The 26,361-nt window shown below is 45.2% G+C and overlaps 2 protein-coding genes across 2 annotated transcripts in view; both read left to right on the top strand.

Moving 5' to 3' along the window:
- Positions 1–1,082: 1,082 nt before the first annotated feature.
- On the top strand, positions 1,083–18,602 carry LOC130386095 (alpha-1A adrenergic receptor-like). Its single transcript, XM_056594874.1, has 4 exons — positions 1,083–1,966; positions 4,034–4,418; positions 17,447–17,568; positions 18,132–18,602. The coding sequence occupies exons 1-4, from the start codon at positions 1,385–1,387 to the stop codon at positions 18,600–18,602; spliced, it is 1,560 nt and encodes a 519-aa protein (XP_056450849.1). The 5' UTR covers positions 1,083–1,384.
- A 6,291-nt stretch (positions 18,603–24,893) lies between these two features.
- nhp2 (NHP2 ribonucleoprotein homolog (yeast)) overlaps positions 24,894–26,361 on the top strand; it is a 1,813-nt gene continuing 345 nt past the window's right edge. Inside the window, exons 1-4 of the mRNA XM_056594515.1 lie at positions 24,894–25,177; positions 25,517–25,586; positions 25,715–25,820; positions 25,933–26,361. The exon at positions 25,933–26,361 is cut by the window's right edge and continues 345 nt beyond it. Of these exons, the coding sequence (XP_056450490.1) occupies positions 25,015–25,177; positions 25,517–25,586; positions 25,715–25,820; positions 25,933–26,058 (465 nt within the window). The 5' untranslated portion in view covers positions 24,894–25,014 and the 3' untranslated portion in view covers positions 26,059–26,361. The remainder of the gene's footprint in view (positions 25,178–25,516; positions 25,587–25,714; positions 25,821–25,932) is intronic.

The raw sequence follows: 26,361 nt of genomic DNA, 5'->3' as shown, positions 1-26,361 counted from the left end.
TCAGTGACGCGTTCTCCGCACGCCTTTCCCCCGGCATTCAGTTGGTGCTATGCAGATGGCTGTAATCACGCTCACTTTGCTTCATACATCTATTTTCACTCTCTACTCGTCTACTCGCTATTTCTCTTTGGAGATATCTATATATTGATCTATGCATCTATGTATTATTCTTTCCATCCCTCACTCTTTCTATCCATCCGGAGGCAGCATATTGCTCAGTATACTGCTGCTCTGTCCATTGCGGCTCTTTATAAAAGTGTGCCAATCAACGCGCATGCTGGCTCTGAGCCACGCTGAGCGGTGGCGCGTGCAGGCAGGTCCAGCCCGTCCGCGCGGATCGACGTTTGGCGCCTCCGACCCGCGACACGTGGGCAGCAACAGCGAGCGTATAAAAGTTAGGACAAACGAGATGATCTCTCGCGGTGAAGGTAGTGTGGCTTCGTTTATAAGAGCCGAAAAGCAGGGAAGGCGCGCTTGCGCTTGCGCTTGCGCTTGCGCTTGCGCGCGTGTGTGTGTGTGTGTGTGTGTGTGTGTGTGTGTGTGTGTGTGTGTGTGTGTGTGTGTGTGTGTGTGTGTGTGTGTGTGTGTTTTGTGTGTGCGTACGCCCCGTGCGTACGTGCACGGGGGATTAAAGGCAAATGCTGAGAGCTGAAAGTCAGTTTGTCAGCGAGAGGGTTTTCAGGAGGTAGGGCGATGATGGAGAAAAAGAGCTAGCGATTAAGCGAGAGAGGGGGGAGAGAGAGAGAGACAGAGAGAGAGACAGAGAGACAGAGACAGAGACAGAGAGAGAGAGAGAGAGAGAGAGAGAGAGAGAGAGAGAGAGAGAGGGGGAGAGAGAGAGAGGAGAGAGAGAGAGAGAGAGAGAGAGAGAGAGAGAGAGAGAGAGAGAGAGAGAGAGAGAAAGGGGGAGAGAGAGATAGAGTCTGTGAGTGGGAGAGAGAGAGAGAGAGAGAGAGAGAGAGAGAGAGAGAGAGAGAGAGAGAGAGAGAGTGAGAGAGAGAGAGAGAGAGACTCTGTGAGGTGGGGTGAGAGGTGTGTGTGTTTGCGGGGGGGGTGAGGCCGCGGCAGCTGCAACAGTAGCGCCTTCAGACTCTCTCTGAAAGTAAGAGATAAAGAGAGAGGAGGATGCAGTCTTCGCCTTCTTCTGCTCTGAATTTTGAGGGATTAACGAACCAGTATAAAACGACGTGGATCCAACCGTAGAAGGAAATGGCATCGATCAGCGGGCCTTTTCCCCGTTAGAGGCGACGGACGGCTCGCGTTAACCCCGGTGACCTGTCACACAGCTGTGTTATTTGTTTGTCGGTCTGCTCACCTCCTACCGTGGAACGGGACTTACGGGAAGCGTATCGCCGCTTGTTATGGAGCAGAATCCCGCGTCGAAATGAGTTTTAACGCGCGGGATGGTTGGAACGGGTCCTCCACACCGGCGCTTTACGCGGAGGAGAGCTCTCCGCTCTCCAACCTCTCACTCTCTGCCGGGACCCACGCGGACTCCAACGGCACGGCTCCACTGGACCTGAGCCGGGCTATCCCGGTGGGAATGGTGCTCGCCTCTTTCATCATGTTCGCCATCGTGGGCAACATCATGGTCATACTGTCGGTGGTGTGCAACAGGCAGCTGCGCATCCCCACCAACTACTTCATTATCAACCTGGCCATCGCCGACCTGTTGCTGGGCACGACGGTGCTGCCCGTGTCCGCGACGCTGGAGGTCCTGGATTACTGGGTGTTCGGGAGGATATTCTGCGACATTTGGGCCGCGGTGGACGTCTTGTGCTGCACGGCGTCTATTATGTCGCTGTGCGCCATCTCCATCGACCGGTACATCGGGGTGAGCTACCCGCTCCAGTACCCCATGATCGTGACCAAGAAGCGGGCGCTCTTGGCGATGCTCGGGGTCTGGGTGCTGGCCATTATCATATCCATCGGGCCGCTGCTGGGATGGAAGCAGCCTCCCTCTCAGGTAGGACCGGAAAGGTGTATGCTAATTATTTTGTTAATTGGCCTCTATATCTATCTATCCATATATTTGATCCATTACATCTACCCATCTATCGATTGATCTATTTATCCATCTATTTTATCCATCTATCTATCTAACATTATTATAATTGTTCTCTATTATAATTATTATATATTTTGAAACAGCAGGCAGGCCTGTTTTCAGAGGTCCTTATACAAGTTTGACCATGCAGTAGTCAACAACATATGATTTATTATCAGAAATTATTATCTTTATTAAAGGGGCGCAGCTACTGAATTGAACTGTCAGCCTAAGCTTAAAGTTTTGTTTAATGTTCCCCAAGGTAACCCCGAAATGCATGAATCCTCCAAAATTACCTCATTCCCAAGAGACATTAAAATAAACTGTAGTCAACAGTCTTCAACTGTCTTTCCAGTTAGGCTACTTCAAAATAGCCAACATCTTTTTGTCTGGTTCTGATCTGCTCCTCGAGGTCAGCTTCTAAGTCAAAGTGTGTAGTGTTTCTTTAAGTCTTATTCTGTCTTTGGACCCAGTGCCAAGGCAGGACGCATCGTGCAGAGTACCTTTACAGAGTTCAAAATAACTTCGTATAGGTTCCAACTAGGGATAACTCACACATGGACGCATGCCAACACACACAGTCACATTCGCTCATTCACACACACACACGCAAACGCCCACCCACATACACAAACAAAACGCACACACACGCACACGCACACGCACACGCACACGCACACGCACACACACACACACACACACACACACACACACACACACACACACACACACACACACACACACACACACACTTGCTCACATGAAGATTGTAAACTTTCTACTAACAAACTCTACATGTGCATTCACAACTCAGAACATTTTCCCAAGGAAAGCAAAGTAATGTGTGCCAGTATTGCCCTAAACTGCCTATTAATACAGCAGCATAAAATGTGTATTGTTTGGACCCCCGTGGTGGCCTATTGTGATACTGGTGTTGAGCACTGGTTCAAATGGCTTACTTGAGGTTTACCGAAATGGGATAATGGCAGGAAAAGTGTTACCCAGGGGAGGTTGATTTCCTCAGGATAATGGGATCTGTGAACGCTTCAGGGTTTTGCCTGAGCTGTAATAAGGTCATTAAACAAATGATACCTAGGTAAAGTAAGGCTAGGTACATCGAGGTAAGGTAAGGTGAGGTAAGTTTAGATATGGTAAGATTGAGTAAGGTTAGGTATCGTAAAGTTAGATTAGGTCAGGTAACATTTGGTAAGGCAAGGTAATGTTACGTTAAGTTAGCTAAGGTGGGGTCCGGTGAGGCGAGATAGTTCAGTCAGGTTTGGTTGGGTAATCTTAGGTAAGGTTAGGTACAATCTCGAAGCTCTACCTCGAGGAACCACCCAATATCTCTGGGGTTCTGGTGGAGCTGGATAACGGAGAACGGATATGAGGTCGGTGGCTTCCTCTACCGTGTGCCAGTCATTGTTGTCACCATCTTTTGAAGGTGTTACAGGTGCTGACAACATTACGGAAAATTTCTATGAACAGATGTCAAAGCTCATAAAAAGCTAAATCGAAACCGTCATGGTTTTGATCAATTGATTGATTGACATTTATTTCGAACATGTAAACGAAAACAAACAATATATATCATACACAAATGACTGATGTTAAACAAAATAGAAAACATAATTAGATACATAAATGATAGATACTTGATAATTGTAACATGTTCGAAAAGGAAATGAGTTGGTGAGGTTAGGTAAGGGATAGGTTAGATAAGGTAAACGGATGATTGGTTAGATTTGGTAAGGTTATGTTAACCAAGGTTAGGTAAGGTGAAGTGAGTTGAGATAAGTCAAGGTAAAGTAGAGAAGGAGAGTATTTTCAAAAGGTGATTATGGTGCAGTCATGGAGAAAATCAGATCAAAAAAAGAAAACCAATCACCCTATGATTCTCTCTCTACCTGCCTCTCTCTACCTGCCTCTCTCTACCTGCCTCTCTTCACTTCCCCCCTCTCTCTCTACCTCTACCCCCCCCCCCCCCAGGACGTCAGGGTGTGCCCCATCACGGAGGAGCCCTTCTACGCGCTCTTCTCCTCGCTGGGCTCCTTCTACATCCCGCTGGCCGTCATCCTGGCCATGTACTGCCAGGTGTACGTGGTGGCCAAGCGCACCACCCGCAACCTGGAGGCCGGCGTGGTGAAGGAGAACTCCAACGAGGTCACCCTCCGGATCCACTGCCGCAACCAGCAGATCCAGGACCTGTGCGTGGGCAAGAACAACGGCCACGGAGCGACGGGGGGCCGCACCGGCAACCTGACGGTGAAGCTGCTCAAGTTCTCGCGGGAGAAGAAGGCGGCCAAGACGCTGGGCGTGGTGGTGGGCATGTTCATCCTGTGCTGGCTGCCCTTCTTCCTGGCGCTGCCCATCGGTGAGTGGGCCGATGGCCGCGCCGTGGGTGTGTAGGGTGGGTGGGGAGGGGGTGGGGGGGGGTTGGGTGTTTGTGTACTTGTGTGAGTGAGTGTGAGTGTGAGTGTGAGTGTGAGTGTGTGTGTGTGTGTGTGTGTGTGTGTGTGTGTGTGTGTGTGTGTGTGTGTGTGTGTGTGTGTGTGTGTGTGTGTGGGTCCTGTGTCGTTGAGTCAGAGTCCTCCGTGCTGGAGTTGAAGTTTAGGTCAATACGACACGAGTCTGAGTCACCATAAAGGGCAAAATACGTACAAAAATATCAACAAATGCACAAATAAACACTTATAGTGCCGCATGTTGACATTTAAAACAAATAGAATCTGTTCCCGGACTGGCGGTGCAAAAAGGAACGGATTGGTTGAACATGTAAACTCCTCTACTAGACAGACACTTTGTTATTATGTATTTGTGCAAACTGTTCCACGTTGATCCCAAACAGCCCCGGTGTTCTGAGGCCACCGTCTCAAGGCTCTCTGCTGCAGCCTCCATCCCCCAGCCATCACTCAGACAGCGGCCGCGCTGGGTGGAAAGTGGAAAACGTCTGAGGAGGGCTCCTCAATGACCATCAGCCCTGTTATCTCTGGTAGCCCGGTGTGAAGCTAATGCTGGCCCCCCCTTGTGCCCCAATCCGCCTCTCCCCCAGTAGGACAGAGCTGTCTGTCAATGTTGGGTCGCTTTAAACCGCCCTCCATGGAAATGAGGGACATTTATATTTAATTGGCTCCTTTATGTTTCTATGGAATAGGTGGCAATCCCAAGAATTGTTTCTTTCATGCAGACTTTTTGTTCGCCTGCCTTCTCCGAAGCGCCAACGGCACAATTCAACTGATAGCAATGTTTGGAATCTATGTAAACCTGACATTAGTGTGTTTGCATGGGATAATATGCAAAATCAGGCAGGTATGCGACAAAATTGCACCCTGCGGTGTGTACAGGGTGCTTTGTCAAACCGGTCCGACATGTCCCCAAGTTCACAGTTCCCCAAGTTCAAAAGCAGTTCTACAGCCAGTCTCAGCAAGCCAAATCGAGGTACACCTGAGGCTTAGATCTACTTCATAACAATAACGACCACCTGTAACCACCGGTTGAAATGGTATAGTGTGGGTAGGGGGGCTTGGCTGCATCTTAAATAAGGACATTCATTGTTCTTGCCTGTACTTGAGGGGTTTACAGTCTCCCCTCTCGACATCAGTGTTTAGTGCAGAGGAAAGATGGTTCATGTTTTGTTAAAAAGCAACGCACATTACCTTTTTCGGTCACGTTCATTATAAACTCTTAACCCAAAGCGCTTTAATCCTAAAGTAAGTAAAACAGGATTTGCCTTTCGGGAAAGAAAAATATATAAATTCATATGCAAATCCATCTAAAATGTTACTATTTCTGTGGGGAGAATATTGATGTGAGAACACGCGATGCTTTGAGGCCTTTTATTTTGTTTATGCTTATTTATTGACACAAGATCATAAATGCAAACATTCGGATGTTCATTGGAATGACAAGTCTTTGAGAAGCCTAAAAAAATTAATTTAAAAAGAATACAAAAGAGTATAAACTTGGCCTGATTTAAGTTTGTGGTGGTGGTAACCATAGCATTGAGGATAATATACAGGATAATAGAGTTGTTTCCTTAACCTGGGGTCAGGTTTAAGTGTCTTAAACCTGTCTTAATTATCCCAAAAGGTTATGAGAATGGAAGAGAAGTATGTAAGATATTTAAAGAAAATCAAATAAACAGTTGTAAGAAGTCTCAAAAGGAGAACAGTTGTGCACATTGCCAGGTGGAGAGGTCATTGAACGAGCAACATTAACCATCTCATCATGGACCATCTCCTCGTCTACCATCTCCTTATGGACCATCTCTTTGTGGACCATCTCCTCGTCTACCATCTCCTTATGGACCATCTCTTTGTGGACCATCTCTTTATGGACCATCTCCTCGTCTACCATCTCCTTATGGACCATCTCTTTGTGGACCATCTCTTTATGGACCATCTCCTCATCTGCCATCTCCTCGTCTACCATCTCCTTATCGACCATCTCCTCATCTGCCATCTCCTCGTCGGCCATCTCCTTATGGACCATCTCCTGCCTGATCTTCTGTCTCTTTCTCTGCAATCTCCTGATCTACCATCTCCTTACCAACCCATACTTCATGGAGCAAGCCCAGCCTGACGTACCCCACTGCTTTACAGGGTAGCTAGCCACCTCGTTCTACAACCCAACGGCTCTCTTTCTGCTCTTGCTGCTCTCCAGTCCAGCCCTTTAGCCTCCTATTGTGTGTTTCATGAGGTATCTTTGACCACCAAACTGAATTATGAAGTATTTGAATTTCCGTGTTTTCTCACTGACCAACGTGTAAATAAGTCTTCTGATAAAAATGTTTCTAGTTGGTTAAATTCTTCGACAGGCCAAATGTCTGCAATGCATTAAATACGGGAATATTTGCATTATACATTCACGACAAGAGGTGAATATAAACATTCAATATTTTTTTATGCATTGATTGCTTGTAAATTCTCAGATTATTGATGAGAATTTAAAATATAATTTCACACCATCACAGCTGCTGGAGTAAGCAAAGATATTTTCAATCTTTAGGTTTAAATGAGCGGACATCGGGCTTCAAAGTCATTAAAAGCGGTCTCACAATCGAACCACTAAATAAGTGCCCCAGCTGCTTCTTGTTTTGCTCTGCCCAACACCACGGGCACCACAGTTCACCGGGTCTCTGGGACCTCTCTACTGTTGTTGCAAGCCAAAGTTCAGCCAGGCCTCACATGACCAGGCAGATGTTAAGCCACGCAGATGAACACAAACACAGCTGCACTTTATTCTGACACGACACGATTGACACAGCCCTCCCAAGTGTCTGTTGTTTCTCATTTCAACCTCAATTCAACCCTATATCTCCACTTCCTCATTCCTCCTGCATCGACACTGTGATATGATACGTTAATCATTCGTTTTCTCTTTCTTTTTTGGGGTCTGTTGATTTATTTATTTCTCTGATAAGATCGAATCCGTCTCCTTCATCCCATTCTGCCCCTCATGTAGTTCCCATGTTTACTTTCTCTGGCAAGTATTTCAGATGAAATACTTGACAGTGAAACATAAGACAACATGTCTGACTTTGTGTGTGTGTGTGTGTGTGTGTGTGTGTGTGTGTGTGTGTGTGTGTGTGTGTGTGTGTGTGTGTGTGTGTGTGTGTGTGTGTGTGTGTGTGTGTGTGTGTGTGTGTGTGTGTGTGTGTTTGTGTGTGTGTGTGCATACATGTGTGCGTGTTATTGGTGTCTGGACCCCAACAGCAGCAAAAAAAATAATTTAAAAAAAGTGAACATTAATACAGTAAATGTGGGTTAAATTCATACGCACTCAGTCACACAGACAAACACACACACACACACACACACAAATACACGAACACACATATATCTAACCAATATGTGCCAAGCATGCATATTTAATTGAATTATTATGCATATATGCTTTGGTAGCATTCGTCTCAGTAATTGGTTATAGTATAAGCATTTGTAATGAAAATCAGCTCTTTTTGATTTAATTCTATGTTTCATTTTGAGCTGTGTAAAAAAAGCTTTCCATAAAGCTGTTAAGCCTAACACGCTATCCATGTAAAGGCAGAACTCAGTTGCTCTTCCTTTAAGATCCTTGAAAAATAGACAATCTTATCTGTCAAATAAATATTCTCGTCTGTTGATTAATCCCTCTTCGTCCTCTAAAATCATCTACCAATCATGTGTTTTCATTGGGGCCATTACTTTGCAAGAAATGTGCTCTTTGTCCGACATGGATGTTATTGAATTTTACCAACAGACATCTTGAAATACAGTAATCAAACACTGGAAGATCACCTTACAAGTCAATGTTTATAAGGAATAAGTACCACCTGCACCTCTCTCTCTCTCTCTCTCTCTCTCTCTCTCTCTCTCTCTCTCTCTCTCTCTCTCTCTCTCTCTCTCTCTCTCTCTCTCTCTCTCTCTCTCTCTCTCTCTCTCTCTCTCTCTCTCTCTCTCTCTCTCTTAAAGAGTTTCAGTCTGTTATCTCCGCTTCAGCACATGACTATCAGACCTGCTAGCCCATAATACTCCTGGCCTGCTTGCTTCCTTTAAATTGCCTCCCGTATATCGATGCTACGTAGCACACCATTCTGCGTGCTAGCCATACCTCAGACTGTTCTGACGGATACAAAATAAAGGAGAAACAGGTTGACAGGATCATCTTGCGACTGAATAGAATATCAACACTTTACCGTTTTAAATATAAAGGGACATTTATATATATACGTGGACATGGAGAGCGGAGGGAACACATTTGAAGAGATTTGATGAAACACACTCCCCCGCCGTCTGCCCGGCCTCATTCGCTGTAATGTCGGTGATTTTCCATCTGCCGTCTTTCTTCCCTCAATAATAGGACCCTCGACTGAATGGACCGCATTTCATATGAGATATTTTTCTAGTACATGACAGGACTTTAGGGAGGGGGGCCATTTAGGAGGTGGTGGTGGTGGTGGTGGTGGGGGGGGGGGGGGGGGTTGTTTTGTTTAGTATTATTTTTGGAAACTAATTGAAAAAAAACATATTTTTTTAATGGTTTTTTTTCTGTATTTTTATACTGGTTGTTATTATCTGTTTGACTCAATTAAAATGTGTCTCACAAAAAAACATCCTGTTCAATAATATAATTAGAATAATAATCCAAGGCCTAGGAATCTTAGAATCATTTGAAAAGCCAAACACAGCTCAGCAATGATTCAGAGACATCAGAGCTTTTTCAGAGCTTTTTCAAGAAGTTCTGTCTAGACAAGAAGCTGTCGTTAGAATCGAGATCGAATGCAGCATACAAAACCTCTGGAGGTTGTTTTGACGAGTGTCTACATTTCTTGGACAACAGGTCCCGTCTGTTGAGACACCGAAAACATCTCTTTAAAATCCCGATCTCACAACCGTTTTCTAACACAACGTTAGTTCAAAAAGAGCATCTTCAAGCTGGCAATGGTGAGATCTTTAATGTTATGTTGCTAATTAAACTTTTGGTCGGCACAGACCAAACTGAATGAGACCGTCCTCTCTTGGTTGACAACACCGTGGATGTATTGCTTTTATACTACAGTCTTTAGTAGCATGCATACATTTGAGCGAAAAAACAAAACAACTACTGAAAAGTGGCACAATAACCAATCATCCGAAACAGCCGAATGGAATTCAGACACCAGCCTTGTAAGGCCCTAACCGAACATTATTCACCGTAGCTATTTCATTTACAACTTAAAATAGAGTCACGGGATCCATTTGAACAGAGAGCTCTGCCCTCATACGGGAACCGTCAGAAGAATTCAGATTAGTGACTGATTGGATTTGTTGGGCCGCTTATCTTTCCCTTCTAAGGTGTTCAATTAAGGCAAAGATTATCTGAAGAAAGGCTCAAAGCGATACTTGTCTTGCACTGTATTTGCTCCTTCCCGCTAGTGATGTCGACATCGTTTTTTTAGTTTTTCTCTGAATGTCTCTCTCCCCCTCTCTCTCTCTCTGTCTGTTTCAATCCAATACAAATTGGGAGGGGAACACACATTGATAGTTTGACGGATAGGAAGAGCGATATGGTCGCGTCTGTATTATTCCCAAGCTTTTCCGTTTTCATTAATAGTCTTGTTGCACTGTGGGAGAAGAATCAGGAATGCAGGAATTTGTTTTTCATCCTAATCTACAGCTCAGATGTCTCTGTTGCTCTTTATTTGGTCTCTGGTGTTTTACTGCAGTATTCACAGTGGGTCACTGGTACGACCACACTGTAAACATGTCGCTGAGTATTTACACACGGAAAATATACTCAAGCACTTCCACGGACCGACTTGGAACGTTTAGCTGAAAGAACAGAATAGGGATCTAGACATGGACAAATATTATTGGACAATAAGTATTTTTGCCATGTCATGAACATATGTCTTTGTTCAGGGAAGGAGATAGAGAGAATTGATTAATACCTAGATTTTTGAAAAAGTATTTTGCGGTCCCTTCCATATACATTTATTCCTTGAGTTGCTCGAAACGAAAATTGACACTCTGCGGCTAGTGCCCTATACGAGCACCACCTACAAGCACGCCCCAGAGACATCTGAATAATTCAGTGTGTAACTTTGACAGAAAACTGCACAAAATAACCATATTTGTAAGGGTGCCTTAACACCTGAACTGTTCGGTCCGTTGAACGTCAAACCCTCGAGCACTTATCCAGATAGCAGGGCTTGTTCTGTGAGGCGTGAGTGCTCATTCCTACTCTGGTGCGGACCAAACCAAATTAACTCTGGTTGGCTTGAAAACGGGGGTCTTGGTGTGCTTCCAAATCAACCCTGGTTTGATTATCTTTGGGCGTAAACTTGATCCGACTCAAGATCAGGAAGCGAACCAGAACACAATGCATTGTGGGTTGGATTTTCTAAAAGACTAGTGAGCCACTAGAACGCAAGATGTTTGTTTACGAGTTTGGAACAAAAGAGTTGAAAAGACCCTAACTGTATTTAGAAAATCCATTAGCTATATTAGCTAATCTATAATCTATTAGTTGAAATATATCATCCAAGCTTTTCTTTGAACTCATGATTATATATTTATAAGGTCGTCCAGAGTGCTAGTTTATCCAACGTGTTGTTGTTTTTTGCCTCAGGCCACATTTTGTGACGTTCCCCTGCTTAAACCTTCTCTACAACCCTTAAATGCATTCTTTAGAACAATTTATAGATAGCCTTGAGTAAAAACCTCTTCATTGCATCTCAATCTCCTGTGTTATGTCATGTGTCACCCGTTCCTCCACAAGGTGGCTGGTGAGAGCAGGCAGCCGTGCCTGGGAGCCGGGGGTTTTTGTGGGTTTTCCTGTGATGGCTCCCCAGCAGACAACCAATCCTCCAGAGGGCTGTAGCTGTTCGGGTATCATGGGATACTACCAAAATACAGCAAAGTGAGGGAGACTCAGATGCATTCTCAGAGAAAAAGAGTGGGAGACATCGCCACTCTCTTACCACACTCTCGATAGTGTACATTCAACGCAATTTATGACACGTTTATAATTAGCTGTTGATGCGTGACATAAAGTTTGTGTGAAGATTGGTTTTGGATCAGTGTAGACTTCATAAACTGATATTTGTCTCTTTTCTTCTCCTCCTCTCCTCTCTTCCCCTCGCACTCCTCTCCCCTCTCTTCTGCTCCTCTCATCTCTCCCCCTTTTTCTACTCTCCTCTTCTCTCATCTCTACTGATCTCCTCTCTTCCCCTCGCTCTCCTCTCCACTCTCTCCTCTCTCCCTTTTTTCTGCTCTCATCTTCTCTCCTCTCTCCTCATCTCCTCTCCTCCCCTCGCTCTCCTTTTTGCCCTCTCTCCATCTCTCCTCACTCCTCTCTCCCCTCTCGTCTCCCATCTCTCCTCTCTCCTCCCCCCTCCCCTTTCCCCTCTCTCCTCTCCCCTCTCTCCTCTCCCCTCTCTCCTCTCACCTTCCTCTCTTCTCCTCTTCTCCTCTCTCATTCTCTCCTCTCTCCTCTGCTTCTCTCCTCTCTCCACGCATGTCCAGCCACTGCTCTAATTTACCTCCACATATTTTCAAATGCACTACATTGCACTACAATACATCATCATTTAACTGATCTATGTGGTGTGATGAACTTTCCAGTCTCGAGAAAACAAGTAGGCCTCTGCTAATACACACGCAGGACCTTTAATTATGTATGAATATACAGGCTCTCACGATGACCACACTTTTATCATTTCAAGCGGTTTACATATTTGTTGATGAACGTTTTTTCTATTTCCTTCCTGTGAGGCGACTGCTATAAACAGTGTAATGAGACTCCTCCACATGTGGGGCATTAATGTATGGAGGCTTCAGCTCCTCCCCAGAAAATAGAAGACATCCATAAACAGTGCAAGAGTGCAAAAAAAAGAGTGCAAGCCGCATCCTCTTGTGATCCATCAAGTTGCGGCTAAGTTGCTGCACCACAACATGATTCAGCTCGCTGTGCAGTCCATGATGGACTCCCACGTCTTTAAAATCTATTTAACACATATCGTGGGCAAAGAAGTGGAACCGAGTGTACTTCACACTTGACTCACAGGAAGAATAACATAATACATAAATGGATGTAAATGTTTGCCATTTGGGTGAGCGCTCTGATCCAAAGCATCTCACAGTAAAATAAGCTGTCGCTTAAAGGCATTTAGTTCTCCTTTGTTAAATCCAGGAAAATGTATACTTTTCAGAAAATAAACAGGCATCTTTCATGTTAAAGTGCTAGTGAATCCAAAATCCTCCCTTCTTTTTGTTTCAAATGTCTTTACGTGCTCTCTATGAACTACAATGTAGTAATCAATGCAATTCTGGCACAGTTACCAAAATAAAAGTGTCATTTAGAAAAAACCCTATGTTTCTGCCAGTCTCCGCCAGTAAGTTGGCCTTTTCGGAGGCACCTGTACGACAAAGATACACTGACACGCTTGCAAGTGTCAAGAGATAAGTGAGATTAGTGTTCAGGAGCGTGAAAAGGCAGTGAGAGAAGGAATGAGGCCAGGTAATAGCAAAACATGAAATGGAAGAGGAGGTGTGAGGAGGTGAGTTCACATGAACAATGTTAAATAATTTTCCACCCAAATAAGCACGTATATGCAGGTTTTCTTTTACTGGAAACCCGGCAAAAATTGAGAGGATTCCTTTACTGTTGCCAGTAGACGAGTCTGCCGTTTGTCTTCTGGTATGTCATGTTCACGAAAGAGCCGTAAAACACGATTAGTTAGGAATAGAAAGCAGCATTGAGGCCAGTGAAAATGCTACAGTGGATCATACTTTTTCTCATATGCCACTCATTCAGACTCTTGCAAACTCAGTTTGAACCCCAAAATAATTTGTTGTTCCAGTCCATTTACGCTCCAACGTCCAGAACTTCATTCCGCGTTGTAGCACCGCATTGAAAAAGGGCTGCAAATGAGTGTGTCCTCCTGGGTGACCTGTTTCAATCACTGTCAATCACAGCCGAAGCGATTAAGACCCGTGACTCCTGCAGAGTCATTTGTCTTGGGAATGCTGGGGATTGTAAGCTTTCGCACTAAAGACAGTAGCCAGATGTTAGTGGGTGTTAGTGGGCTTTTGGGCCAGTTAGAAAGGGGCTTTAGTAAAAGAGATTAGTGCATTTTTAGGATGTTCACGAGAGCTCACAGGCACAAAGTATTTGTTTATCTTCCTCCAAGTCCGGCTTTTATATTTTATTAGTTCTCCTTTCATCCCCTCTCTAATCTACCTTCTTGTCATCTCACCTTCTCCTCTCTACCACTTATCTCATATACTCTCTTCCTTCTTCTCTGCTCTTCATCTCCCTCCTCGCTTTTCTGCTCATCTTCCTCATTTGTTCTCCTCTCCTCTCTTAATGCACCTCCCATCACCTCCCGCTCTTTCTCCCCACTTCCTCCCTCTTCTCTCTTCCATAATCGATTATTTTCTCTTTCCTCCTCCTCCCTCTTCTGTCTTCCTTAATCCCTTCTCCTCTCTTCTCTCCTCTCCTCCTCCCTTTTCCTTAATCTCTTCTCCTCTCTCCTCTCCTCCTCCCTCTTGCCTCTTCCTTAATCTCTTCTCCCCCCTCCTCAACTCTCTACCATAATCTAGTCTACTCTCTTCTCTCCATCTCGGTTTCATAGGGCTCTTCTCCTCTACTGCATGACTCTCCTCTTCTCCTGCCTTCTATAATTCTCCCTCTTCTATAATCGTCCTCTCTCCAATGTTCTGTATTTTATTCTATTCTCCTCGTCTACAAATCTCCCCTATTCTGCTCTGCTCCCTTCTTTCCTTCTCCTCTCTCCTGTCTCCTTGTCTCCTCCTGGCTCCGACCCAAGTGGTCCATCATGGGGCTGGGGACGCTAACTACTAAAGGCCCTCAGAGAGAGCCTACAGGGAGCCCGTCTCTCCTGATCTCAGAGAGCTCATAAAGATGTACTGAGATCCCATCCCGTGCGACCCTGATGGAAATATGGCATCAGCCTAGCTTAGCGTCTAGAGCTGTAGTTGAAGAGCTGTAATCTTATGTTCGGGGGCTGGGTGGGCGAGGGGGGGTCAGCTGCTTGGACTTGATTTACAAAAAGTTTGTTTTGGGCTTTGAGTGGGTTCTCCAAACACAGTGCAATAACTCTGTCATTCTGTCTCTCTGTGTCTCACGGTCCAACACCCAACCACTCAACGTCCCAGGACGTTGCTAGCTGTTCCCTTTACATGCAGTATCGCTCTTCATCGGACGGATAATTTTTCTTTCTGTCCGATTATCTGGTTTCATGCGGAATCCTCTCGCCACACTTGTCACTTGTTCCCCCCCCCCCCCCCCCCCCCCCCCCCCCCACGCACTCTACCTATCTCTCTCGCTCGCTCTCTCTCTCCCCCAATTCTCTCTCTCTCTCTCTCCCCCAATTCTCTCTCTCTCTCTCTCTCTCTCTCTCTCTCTCTCCTCTCTCTCTCTCTCTCCTCTCTCTCTCTCTCTCTCTCTCTCTCTCTCTCTCTCTCTCTCTCTCTCTCACACACTCTTATCTGTGGTTCATTGGGTACTGACGATATAAATCTGATAGACAGTCTGCTAGATTGTGATCTTACTTCTAGCTGTTGCTTTGGGTTGGCAAATGCGGTTTAGGAAAAGCTATATATATTTCAATTGTTTTATTGTAATTTCAAAACGAATCTCTCTCTCTCTCTCTCTCTCTCTCTCTCTCTCTCTCTCTCTCTCACACACACTCTTATATGTGGTTCATTGGGTACTGACGATATAAATCTGACAGACAGTCTGCTAGATTGTAATCTTACTTCTAGCTGTTGCTTTGGGTTGGCAAATGCGGTTTAGGAAAAGCTATATATATTTCAATTGTTTTATTGTAATTTCAAAACGAATCTCTCTCTCTCTCTCTCTCTCTCTCTCTCTCTCTCTCTCTCTCTCTCTCTCTCTCTCTCTCTCTCTCTCTCTCTCTCCCTCCCCCACTTCTCTCCCTTTGCGTTCTATGTCTCCGAGGGGAGACTGGCACTATGTCTTGGCTGTCAGAACAGACGTCAGCCAATGGCGCGACGGCTCGTTGCGTGCGAGGGCGACATACCGGAGGAGACGCTACTGAGTGGGACGGGAAGGCCTAAAAAGGGTCTGTGGGGGTTAGGGATGGGAGGGGGGCAGCGTGCGGCTGGAGGACATGTGTGTATACGCTCTGGATGCCCTTCCTCTCCTAGGGGGCTCCTACATCTGAATGAGACCCCTCTGACGTGGAATCCACCGCTACACTGGCGGAAAAACCAAACAAGATTTAGAGTACTGAGATTAAGGCCCAATCCCATTTCTACCCCTTACCCCTTCCCCTTACCCCTCCCCTTTGTTTTGAAGGGGTAAGGGGAAGGAGTAAGAGGTAGAAATGGGATTGGGCCTTACCCCTTACCCTTCCCCCTTCAAAACAAGGGGGAGGGGGAAGGGGTAAGGGGTAGAAATGGGATTGGGCCTTAGAGCCCTATCCGACACCTGGTTGCTTTACGTTCGTAGTGTGTACGTGTTTGTGTTTGTGTATGTGTTTCTGCTGCTGCGGGCAGAAGAGAGCGAGAGCGAGAGAGAGCGAGAGAGAGAGAGAGAGCGAGAGAGAGAGAGAGCGAGCGAGAGAGAGTACACAACACTTCCCTTGGTCTCGATGTAAACATGTTGTTATGAGTGGCTTGAGAGTCGAAGAAAGAGCCGGATCCATGTGTTCAGCCGGCGCTCTGAGCTGAAAGGCTGGGAGGGCAGCGGTAAACGCTGAAGGCTGTCAGGGGCGCCATGATGAAGCCAATCTGACGCCCAGATCAAAGCAAAGGATTTACTTCTGTACTAGGGGAGCAGGTCCCTAACAAAAAATGTCTTGATGGACGGGTGAACTAATGGGACATCTTGGAGACGGAGAGCCATTCAAACTCTCCCGATGTCAGCAAACCATAAAGCACGTTAGCATCTGCACGGTCCTGCACCTCAGCTAGCCGATGGCGTTGTAAGCGGCCGGGTTAGCTCGCTGCTAACTGGGAGATGGAGGAATGGGAAGGTCAGGTGCAAACGGGGGTGTTTAAAGGTCCTTAAAGCTGTAAAAGTGGGAGGTTGCGCATAATCACTTGTTACTTTTATGAGCATTTTTTAATGCTTGTGGTGTGCGTGCCCCTCAGAAGAATTCCTGAAATCGACATATGCTCACACACACCCGTCTTTCAAGGGAAGACACCTTACACACACACACACACACACACACACACACACACACACACACACACACACACACACACACACACACACACACACACACACACACACACACACACACACACACACACACACACACACACACACACACACACACACACACTGTGCTGCTGTACCTTCTCAGTTGCTTATTTATTTGTATGCATACAGTTGCAATTTCATTTCAGCAAAACAGAGATAAGGGGAAATTTATAATATGATACACAATGACCTTCTCATTTTAAATTGATACATAAAAAAATGAGCTTGCCACTGCTTTATATCAAAAGAGTAGCCAGAAATTACACCATGTATGGGCCCCGAGAATAATAGGATACGTATTTTTCTAATCATTTCATTAACATTAATTAATAAAACTTTTTGATTGAGTTGACAGGTGTCCCTCTACTGTTAAAGCTTAAATTCCCATTTTAAGGTGCAAATATAGACTATGATGATGAATATGTTCATATTTTTCAAAATGGCGCCCCCCCTGTGTCTCATAAATGACCAGCAGTGAAATATCAGGTATAGAGAAATTAGTGATTTCATCAGGGCGAATGGGCGATCCGAATTAATTTGCCTCCCCCCAACCCACAAAACCAATCATTGGATTGTTGATATTTGACTTGGGGACTATCCCCGCTATATAGCGAAAGAAATGTCATCCGTTTTCCCTGTTTGGTGCAGAGCCATCGATTTCTCACCACGTTTGTACTCCCTCAGGCTCCTTCAACACCAACCTGCGGCCCTCTAAGACATTTTTCAAGGTCATCTTTTGGCTGGGCTACTTCAACAGCTGCCTGAACCCCATCATCTACCCCTGTTACAGTCGGGAGTTCAAGCAGGTACTCCGCTCCGTTGGCTCTGTTAATACTATGAACCGAGTCTGCAGTTCTCCACCACCAACAATTTTGAAGGACTATTGTTGTACTCTTTTCATTCATGTTTACATATTCATACATCTTAACTCAACACTGCCACAGTATGGATTAACATTGTGACTACGTATATTATTTGGCCGAGGGGAAACAATCTTAACTAACAATCCACTTAAAAATGTCCACGCATGATAAATAAATGGTAATTGGGCTGCACTTTTTTTTCGAGCGCTTTTTCTAACCAGGAGCCATTTAAAGTGCTTTACAATATTGCCAGTAATAACATCCACCCATTCATGCACACATTCACACACCGATGGCGGAGTCAACCATGCAAGGCGACAGCCAGCTCATCGGGAGGAGTGAGGTTTAGGCGTTTCGCTCGGGGACACCTCGACACTCAGCTCGGAGGAGCCGGGGATAACTAGCAACCTCCCGGTTACCAGCCGACCCGCACTGCCCCCAGAGCCACCATGCCGCGCCCCCCACACTCCGACCCATCTCTCCCCTGTGTGTTTCCCCCCCCGAAGGCCTTCATCCGCATCCTGCGCTGCCAGTGGAAGAAGAAGAAGAAGGGCTGGCAGGCCTACTACAACTACCGCTGCCAACAGGGCTCCAACACCTCCTCCTTCCTCAACGGCAGCCAGCAGACTCTCTCCTCCGTGCACCCCAGCCCGCGCTGCGTCGCCACACGCCTGGACCCCGCCCCCTGGACCTCCAGAGGGGGGCACTTCCTCTCGCCGTCCCCCCCCCTCCCCGGGAGTCCCTGTGCGGGGCCGCAGGTCCAACACGCGGCCCTGGCCCCCGCGGGCAGGGCACCCCCGGTGAAGCCCGTCTCCCCCCTGGCGAGGGAGGTCGGGGCGGGGGCCGGCCGTGGGACTGGGGCGGGGTCGCGGCGGGAGGCGTCGCTGTCGGCGAACGGACAGAGTTTGAAGAAGCACCGGGTGGAGGTGCAGCGGGATGTTGCCGTGGCGATGCGTGGGGAGTCGGCTGACAGCTAATCCGCCCACACACACACACACACACACACACACACACACACACACACACGCACACTGACAGGGAGCTGCTGCTAGTCAGCCAATGACGCGAGACAATCGATCAAGGTGGTTTGTGGACCCGATCGACGGACAGAGAAGTCGATCTAGAGCGGCAGGGCGATCTAGAGTGGCAGGACAGTCTAGGCCTAGGGACGTGTGGTATTTAGCGTTGGTGGAATACTTTGACTGCAGCCTCCAATCGCTCTCCCTCTGCTGGTCGTCATAGGTAAAAGGTCTCCAAAACACCCATTCCTTTCTGGTATTTATTATTTATTGATAGCCTGAATAGCCTCGCCTCCAAGATGAATGACAGATTCATGCACACACACACACACACACACACACACACACACACACACACACACACACACACACACACACACACACACACACACACACACACACACACACACACACACACACACACACACACACACACACACACACACATACACACACAAAGACAGTGTTAAACCGTAAGTCCTTCTTTAAAACAGTTTGATTTTTTGATTGGATGAAAATAACTTCAATCTCGAAGTGTTATTGTGTTATTCAATTACAATTACAATTAGGGCATTTAGCAGACGTGCGTGCGTGCGTGTGCGTGCGTGCGTGCGTGCGTGCGTGCGTGCGTGCGTGCGTGCGTGCGTGCGTGTGTGCGTGCGTGTGTGGAGAAGGACATGGAGGAGAGGGGGAACACTGAGCTGGTCAGGGGGGACTGGGGTGGGACCACCCTCCTACTGGGGTCGGTCGTACTGTACCCAAAGCCTCCAGGAACTGGACCATGGTTTGTGTTACCCGTCATGAACACCCTACTCATGGCGACACCTGCTGACGGACACTGTGAAGACAATGTTGGACTTGGACTTAACAGGCGCGGTGATTAAGGCACAACTCCGTCAGGGTGGGCAGTTCTGTTCAGCCTGTATGCTCGTCATTATAACCCTTTATGCTCACAACACCCTGTGTTTGTCGTAGAAATGTGTGGCCACTTCAGCGTGTTCAATCGTACTTGTGAATTAAAAAGGATAATCAATGGTTGTTTCAGCCAAGCGCGTTGTAAAAACCATGGAGCGTGTTGCCAAGAAATGACTTAGAAACGGAACCACTGGTTGAACCGGTGTGTGTGTGTGTGTGTGTGTGTGTGTGTGTGTGTGTGTGTGTGTGTGTGTGTGTGTGTGTGTGTGTGTGTGTGTGTGTGTGTGTGTGTGTGTGTGTGTGTGTGTGTGTGTGACGCACTGTGACAAATGTAACTGACAGGAGCTCCATTCACACCCAGCGTCAAGGAATGCATGCTAGTTCTTCACGGCATCGTGAGAATTCTAGCTTAACTAGACCAGGGGGATAAGTCGGCTTAGCTCTGGAGGTAGACCAGTTGTCTTGGAACCGAAAGGTTGCTAGTTCGATCCCCAGCTCCTCCTAGCTGAGTGTTGATGTGTCCCTGAGCAAGACACTCAACCCTAACTGCTCCTGACGAGCAGGCTGTCGCCTTGCATGGTTGACTCTGCCGTCGGTGTGTCAATGTGTGTATTAACCGATGTAAGTCGCTTTGGATAAAAGCGTCTGCTAAATGCCCTAATTGTAATTGCATAAACAAGGTATACTTAAACTGATTGACAACCGGATGTAAGATCGAAGCGAACCTATCACAAGTGGACGTACCCTCAGGACTCTATACTCTATAGTGGGGGTGTGGTCTGATCCCCCCCACAAACTCACAGTGATTTGAGGTGCCTGGCTAGTGGGTCTGGGGTAATTGGTCACCCGCTTGCCTACTCAGGCAGGAGGGGAACCATTAAATCGGAGTGAAGAAATAAAAGGAAACTAGTAGGTTGAAATTACTTGAAATTGCAATGGATTTCATGGAGCCTACTATTCTGATGCTTAATGCACACCTTGATAACCCTTTACAACATAATTAGGTGTAAACTACGGATTTTTGTCGTCCATCACTTCAAAGGCTTTGTCTGGTGTGTTCTAAGTGCACCCTACTTAGCTATGGTGCATTCTCAACCATGTAGACAGTGGAGGTTATGTACAGGTAAGGATTGTCACGTGATGTAATGTGGTGTATTTGGATATGTATTTATGGTGCGGATTAGGGTTGGAAAATGAAAGTCATAGTTTCCATAAAAATGTTTTAATGATGAATGTAGTGATGGAACCATTTCAACCGCTAAAATTGATTGACATCATGCCGCAGATTTTATTTAAAAACAACCACCAAATGTACAGAGCCTGTGTCTTTATACCTTAACTTGTGTTTTACCTCATGCTTTTGCCACAACATTCTCTGGTGTGGGGCTCCAAGCAAATAGCACATCGCTAAATAGAAATGTAGTCACGACATGGCTAAATCTAGACTCTACACTGACTGCACGTACTGGTGAAAGCCAGTTGATTTATTCACTTGACCAACATATCAAGTAAATGAATGTAGTGTCAAGTGAATTAATGCAGGATTCCTGAATGTACTATTTATATGCTTGGATTCTTGAGAAGGATACTTGCAACAACGGGAAGGCTCTGCCAATTATTTGTGGTAAAAGCCCACTCCAGCACTCTAAAAGCCTTCTAACCATGACTGATGAATCTTTGCTGTGCTATAACGAAGGCTACATGTGTATAGTGCCAGCATATTAATAGACAATGTGATGGGAACTAAAGAATGGATGAAAAGAATTACATTGCAGTGTAATCATTGTCCATGATTTTCATTTTCCAGACCATCTGTCTTAATCAATCATTTTATGGACATATTCGATTGAGTCATTTCTCTGCCGTTTACTTGCTGAATAATTTCTCTCACTAGACTATATCAAATGAGGGTCACCACTAAAGTCGCCACCAAAGCTGCTGAGAAACGACCAGAAGCGGCCGCAGACGTGGATACGGATTTGTTTGTCTGGATGTTAAACTGAGTATTGTGTTGTCATTCAATATGCTCTTCTTATCAAGAACATGTTTTAATTTTTAACTGAAAAAGTAATCTGTGGGACACTTTAAAAGGATGTTGGATAAATGAAATTATTAGATTCATGTTCTACATTCTGACCTCTCATCTCATCAGAGGTAATCGTCTTTCAGGGGGATCCCTCAAAATGATGATTACAACATTGATAACCCTCATGACCTTCTCCCCGAATAACAGGTGACCAATTTCTAAATGCTTGATCACAATCATCATAAAAAATGTTTTATGCGTAATAATAAGGCTGGCTTGTGTTTTGGTCCAATTTCCACCATTTTCTTCAGCAATACCATGTGTTTCTGAAGTGACTGATGCCCTGATATGGAGTGTCTGCTATAGGGGCTGAAAGAGGCCTTTCCGCTTTTTTCAACCATGGCAATCAAACGGCAAAGTAGGTTCTCTTTGGGCATTATTGAACAGGTAAAGGAATTCCAACTGAACGCCTAACAAATCTGGTGTAATGGCATCGATTAATGGCCTCCGCCTGGGTTAGCGAGTTTCTCCTGAAGTTTGGTGTATAGTATAGGGCTTTGATTGATTACAGTGTCGTTCCTCTTCAGGCCGACTGCAAATCTGGGACTATAAGCCGATGTCACGCGGCTTTCTGTTTATTTCGATAGTGGGCGTGGACTAGCATGCACAGCATGTTTGGTTTTCCTTTGAACTGGATAATCAAGTTTGTAATATGTCAATCTAAATGTAAAATAACGTGGATATTTGTTTGATTCGTCACGGCCTGGAAATGGTAAGAATGAGAATGTTTCAGCGTGACATCACAGGCCTGACTGACAGGTCAGCCAGGTTTCTTAAGTGCTTACAGTTTACCATAGTTCAGTTCCAACAACGAAGGAACTGTTTCAGGAATCAAAGTTTGTCTCTCTTACGCACATGTTAAGGTAAGATTTAGCTTTACCACAACGTCGTTGATTATTATTTTTGGTATCATCCTAATTTCTAATTTCTTCTTTCCATATGCGTTGAACTAGCTTATTCGAAATTTAAGTCAGTCTTTCTCGGAAAAGTAGCCTGCCTTGCTTGTAGAGATTAATTACATTAATTATGAATATGATATATTTCTGAAAAAAAACACAAAAAACACAACGATAATGTTGGATGGCACTGAGTTCATACTCGGAGGTACTGTACACTTCAATACTGATTATTTTCAATGTAAACCCTACATCATTGCATATAATTTAGGCTACTGTTTAAAATGAGATTAGTCAGTGTATATCGCATAATCATAGACAAAACGTATCATATCTGTTGCAAAGTAATGACAACAAAGTAGATTACTATGCAAGGTTTCGACAGAATGAGTAAATGAGTGTGTGTGTAAAAACTAAACTGCGGTCTGTAATCTTGTCTTGAAACAGTACAATGGCTTCCACCACAGTTGTGGTTAAGCAGCCTCGAAATGTATCCATTGGTGATTGGTCGTCTGGACTATTTCATTGCACTGATGATATAAAGGACTGTAAGTTATAAAATAATGTCGTCCACTCAAACATAGTTATTACCAAGTAAGAGAGGCCGTTTAGGTGATACTTCATAATTCTCACATATACAGTAGGTATGTAAAACGCTCTCAAGCACGAAACACATAGCCTAAGTTAAATGCCCTCACATACTACTGAGAATTATGTAGAATAATGTACGTTAGTGGTATTTTTACCGATATGCCTGAAATAGAAAACATATAACCGTCATAACACTGCCTTAATACGTCACTTGATAGGCTGTTTTGGGTGTTGGTGTTGTCCCTGTCACGCCTGCTCGGTGACCAGAGAGTTTGGCGAGTGTCTCTGTCTCCCTCTGCTGGATATGTGCGGCATTATCCCACCAGTGGTAATGGGCATGAGGTTTGCCTTGCGCCAACGTCACGGAATAGAAGTAAGGCCAAGGCGTTCATAGAAAATCATATCGTACAAACATAGTCCAATAAAATACCACTGTGCATTATATACGTTTAATTTAAATAACTTTAAAATCAAACAACACCAAGATCGTGTCACACAAATCAATAATATTCATCACTAAATGTTTACTGGAAAGGTTAGTCCCTGAATAGATTAGGAGCCGATAATTTACCGATCATAGCAACTCGAGGTAACTGATAAGATATACGTGTTTAAAGTCTGATCTTAAAAATTGAATTCAAAATTGCATTTTAGTTTATTTATTTATAGTATTTCCCTTTGTATATTCATGAATGACTAGCTGCTACTGCGTTATGAACCTTGCTGTGCTGTCTACTTCTCAGGGCACTATGTGTAGAGACTGTCTTGCCGCTACATTCTGTTCTCCCTGCGTTTGGTGCCAGATTTCCAGAGAGCTTTCGAACAGGACGATGCCTTCCAGCCTCGCAGATCTGATAAGATAACTCTGAGCTTGCAACAGTCTCTATTTTACCTGACAGTCAATCCTGAGCCCTAGCTTTGCACCTTGTTTCCACCATGTCTAAATGAATGGGCCTTATCAAAATTGTATAAATTGCTGGTGTTGACTGGGGCCACGCAACCCAATGTTGTATATAAGATGAACCCAATCAAGTGCAAAATTGGCGTTGTACTGTTTACGTCCAATGGGGCCTTGAAGGAGCCCAATTTGAATTATTATAGTGTTTGGCTTGAAAATGTATAACGCTGATAAATATATTGTTGTCTTTCTTTGAGACCTATATATGAGTCAGATTAAAGTATTGCTTTTCCTTTATTTTTTTGCAAGAACATTTGCTGGTCAATGTTTGTACTTACGAGGAAATACGAGGATCAGTGACTCCAAAAGGTCCAAACAGATTTGTTCCATCCCACCTACCATGTAATGACCATTTTTCACATGTATGGCCGAGACCATTGTGTAACACAATGGGGTTTTGCTGTTTTGAATAAATGCTGACTTGTTCTTTCCTTGACTCATGTCAGTTGCACGAAGAGCCTGTTGAGTTATAATAAAGTTATGTTTTTTAACTATACTAAGAAAAGACATACATTTCCATCAACATCAGTCTGGGGGTCAGAGAAGTCATTAGGCAAAACATCAGTTGTGATTCAGCAAACCAGAAAAAAAAAAAAATTCATGCCGTAGCAATGCTATCCATCTCGAAATCATCATTCTGGTCCAAGGGCAGGTAGGGAAGAGGATCTCACAAATCAAACTGCTGATCTATTATGAAGATGGTAGGGCCTCTTATTCCCGGGCACTAGGGGGCGCTGTGTCCAACCTGCGTGTCGTCTTCTCCGCCAGGTGGCGCTGTGTACAAGCTGCGTGTCGTGTGAACCTCAATGCATCACAGAAGAAAGAAGAAGAAGAAGTAGGAAGAGAAACACGTGCGAAACTTGCAGACCCCACTTGCAGACCAACACGTTCGTTACTAAGCTTTGACCAACATCTCCGTTCAAAATGGGAAAATCAAAGAAAGAGAAGCCAGAAGCAGAGGTGGAAGAGGAAACGACAGGGGCAGTCGAGAAATCTTACGGGGAGCTTATTGTTAACATTAACCCCATAGCCCAGCCGCTAGCGTCACGGAAACTCAGCAAGAAGCTCTACAAATGCGTCAAGAAGGGTAAGCGCCCGTCAGCTCTAATTGTATTGTATTGTTGAGAATGGTAATGATAAAACGCACGTTGCCGTTTCGGTTTGTGGTTCGTTTTTTTGACGAGCCTCGTGGCTCTTGAACGCATCTGTGGACACAAACCTTCATACATTAACGTTACCACGTGGACGCGCATTTTGTTTAACGCGGAAAAAAAAAGTATCTGCTGTTGATAAAACTTGGATAGGCTTGTGGATTTCAACGGCAAGGCTTCTACTCAATCAAGTATTAAGTGACTTGTTGTCACTCGTTTATAATGTATCAAACATTCCACTGGATGCCTTTGTAAACATTTCGCTTCCATTTTAGCTGCGAAGCTGAAACAGATTCGACGCGGAGTGAAGGAGGTGCAGAAGTTCATCAACAAAGGCGAGAAGGGGTAAGATCATGAATGGTGGCCACCCAAACTGCTGCATGCTTAGTTTGTCAGTCGTTGCAACAGGGTTGTTCAACGTATTCTCGAAGGACTCGAGTGATTAACTCTCTCGTCCCTCTGTGTGCATGTAGTATTGTGGTGCTGGCCGGAGACACGCTGCCCATAGACGTCTACTGCCACTTGCCTATCATGTGTGAAGACAGGAGTCTCCCCTATGCCTACATCCCATCCAAAGTGGTAAGCCCTTCCATTAGTTTGTTGCATGTTTGCTGTGTTGATGGTATCCTGGTTGATTGGGTTGGACCATGTTAAGCTTGTGATTTTGGCTTACCTCTCCACTTGCTTTCAGGACTTGGGTTCTTCGGCGGGTTCCAAAAGGCCGACCTGCGTGATACTGATCAAGCCCCACGAGGAATACCAGGAGGCTTATGACGAGTGCCTGGAAGAGGTGACGGTTCTGCCCAAGCCCCTCTGATGAACGCACGGTTCCATCAACATTCACACAACCACGCCTGGGAACCTTATTGTAAAGGCCTAGTGAGAGCACTGGGTTAACAAATGTTGTCTGCATCCACCTAGTTCACACGCGCATCAGAAGAGGACAAAAAGCCTTAAATCATCTATGGACCATCATTGTTTTCAGTTTATCTGCCCATGATTGGGCCCTTAGACATCACCTGGTGAAGGCAAAGGGGCAATATTAAATTTCAAATGTTAAGGATATGTGAAGACTTTGATTTTCAGGCTTGATAAGAACCCATCCATGCTAGGTAAATAA

This window comes from Gadus chalcogrammus, chromosome 7 (genome assembly GCF_026213295.1).
Source record: "Gadus chalcogrammus isolate NIFS_2021 chromosome 7, NIFS_Gcha_1.0, whole genome shotgun sequence".
NCBI classification, from domain to species: domain Eukaryota; kingdom Metazoa; phylum Chordata; class Actinopteri; order Gadiformes; family Gadidae; genus Gadus; species Gadus chalcogrammus.
The sequence above is the reverse complement of the archived record's forward strand: the minus strand, read 5'-3'. Positions and strand labels throughout refer to the sequence as shown.

Excerpts from the sequence above, each read along its gene's own strand:
- LOC130386095 (XM_056594874.1), top strand. The coding sequence starts at position 1,385 with ATGAGTTTTAACGCGCGGGATGGTTGGAACGGGTCCTCCACACCGGCG. Across the intron at positions 4,419-17,446 it reads CTTCCTGGCGCTGCCCATCG|GCTCCTTCAACACCAACCTG; the intron begins GTGAGTGGGCCG and ends GTACTCCCTCAG. Across the intron at positions 17,569-18,131 it reads ACAGTCGGGAGTTCAAGCAG|GCCTTCATCCGCATCCTGCG; the intron begins GTACTCCGCTCC and ends CCCCCCCCGAAG.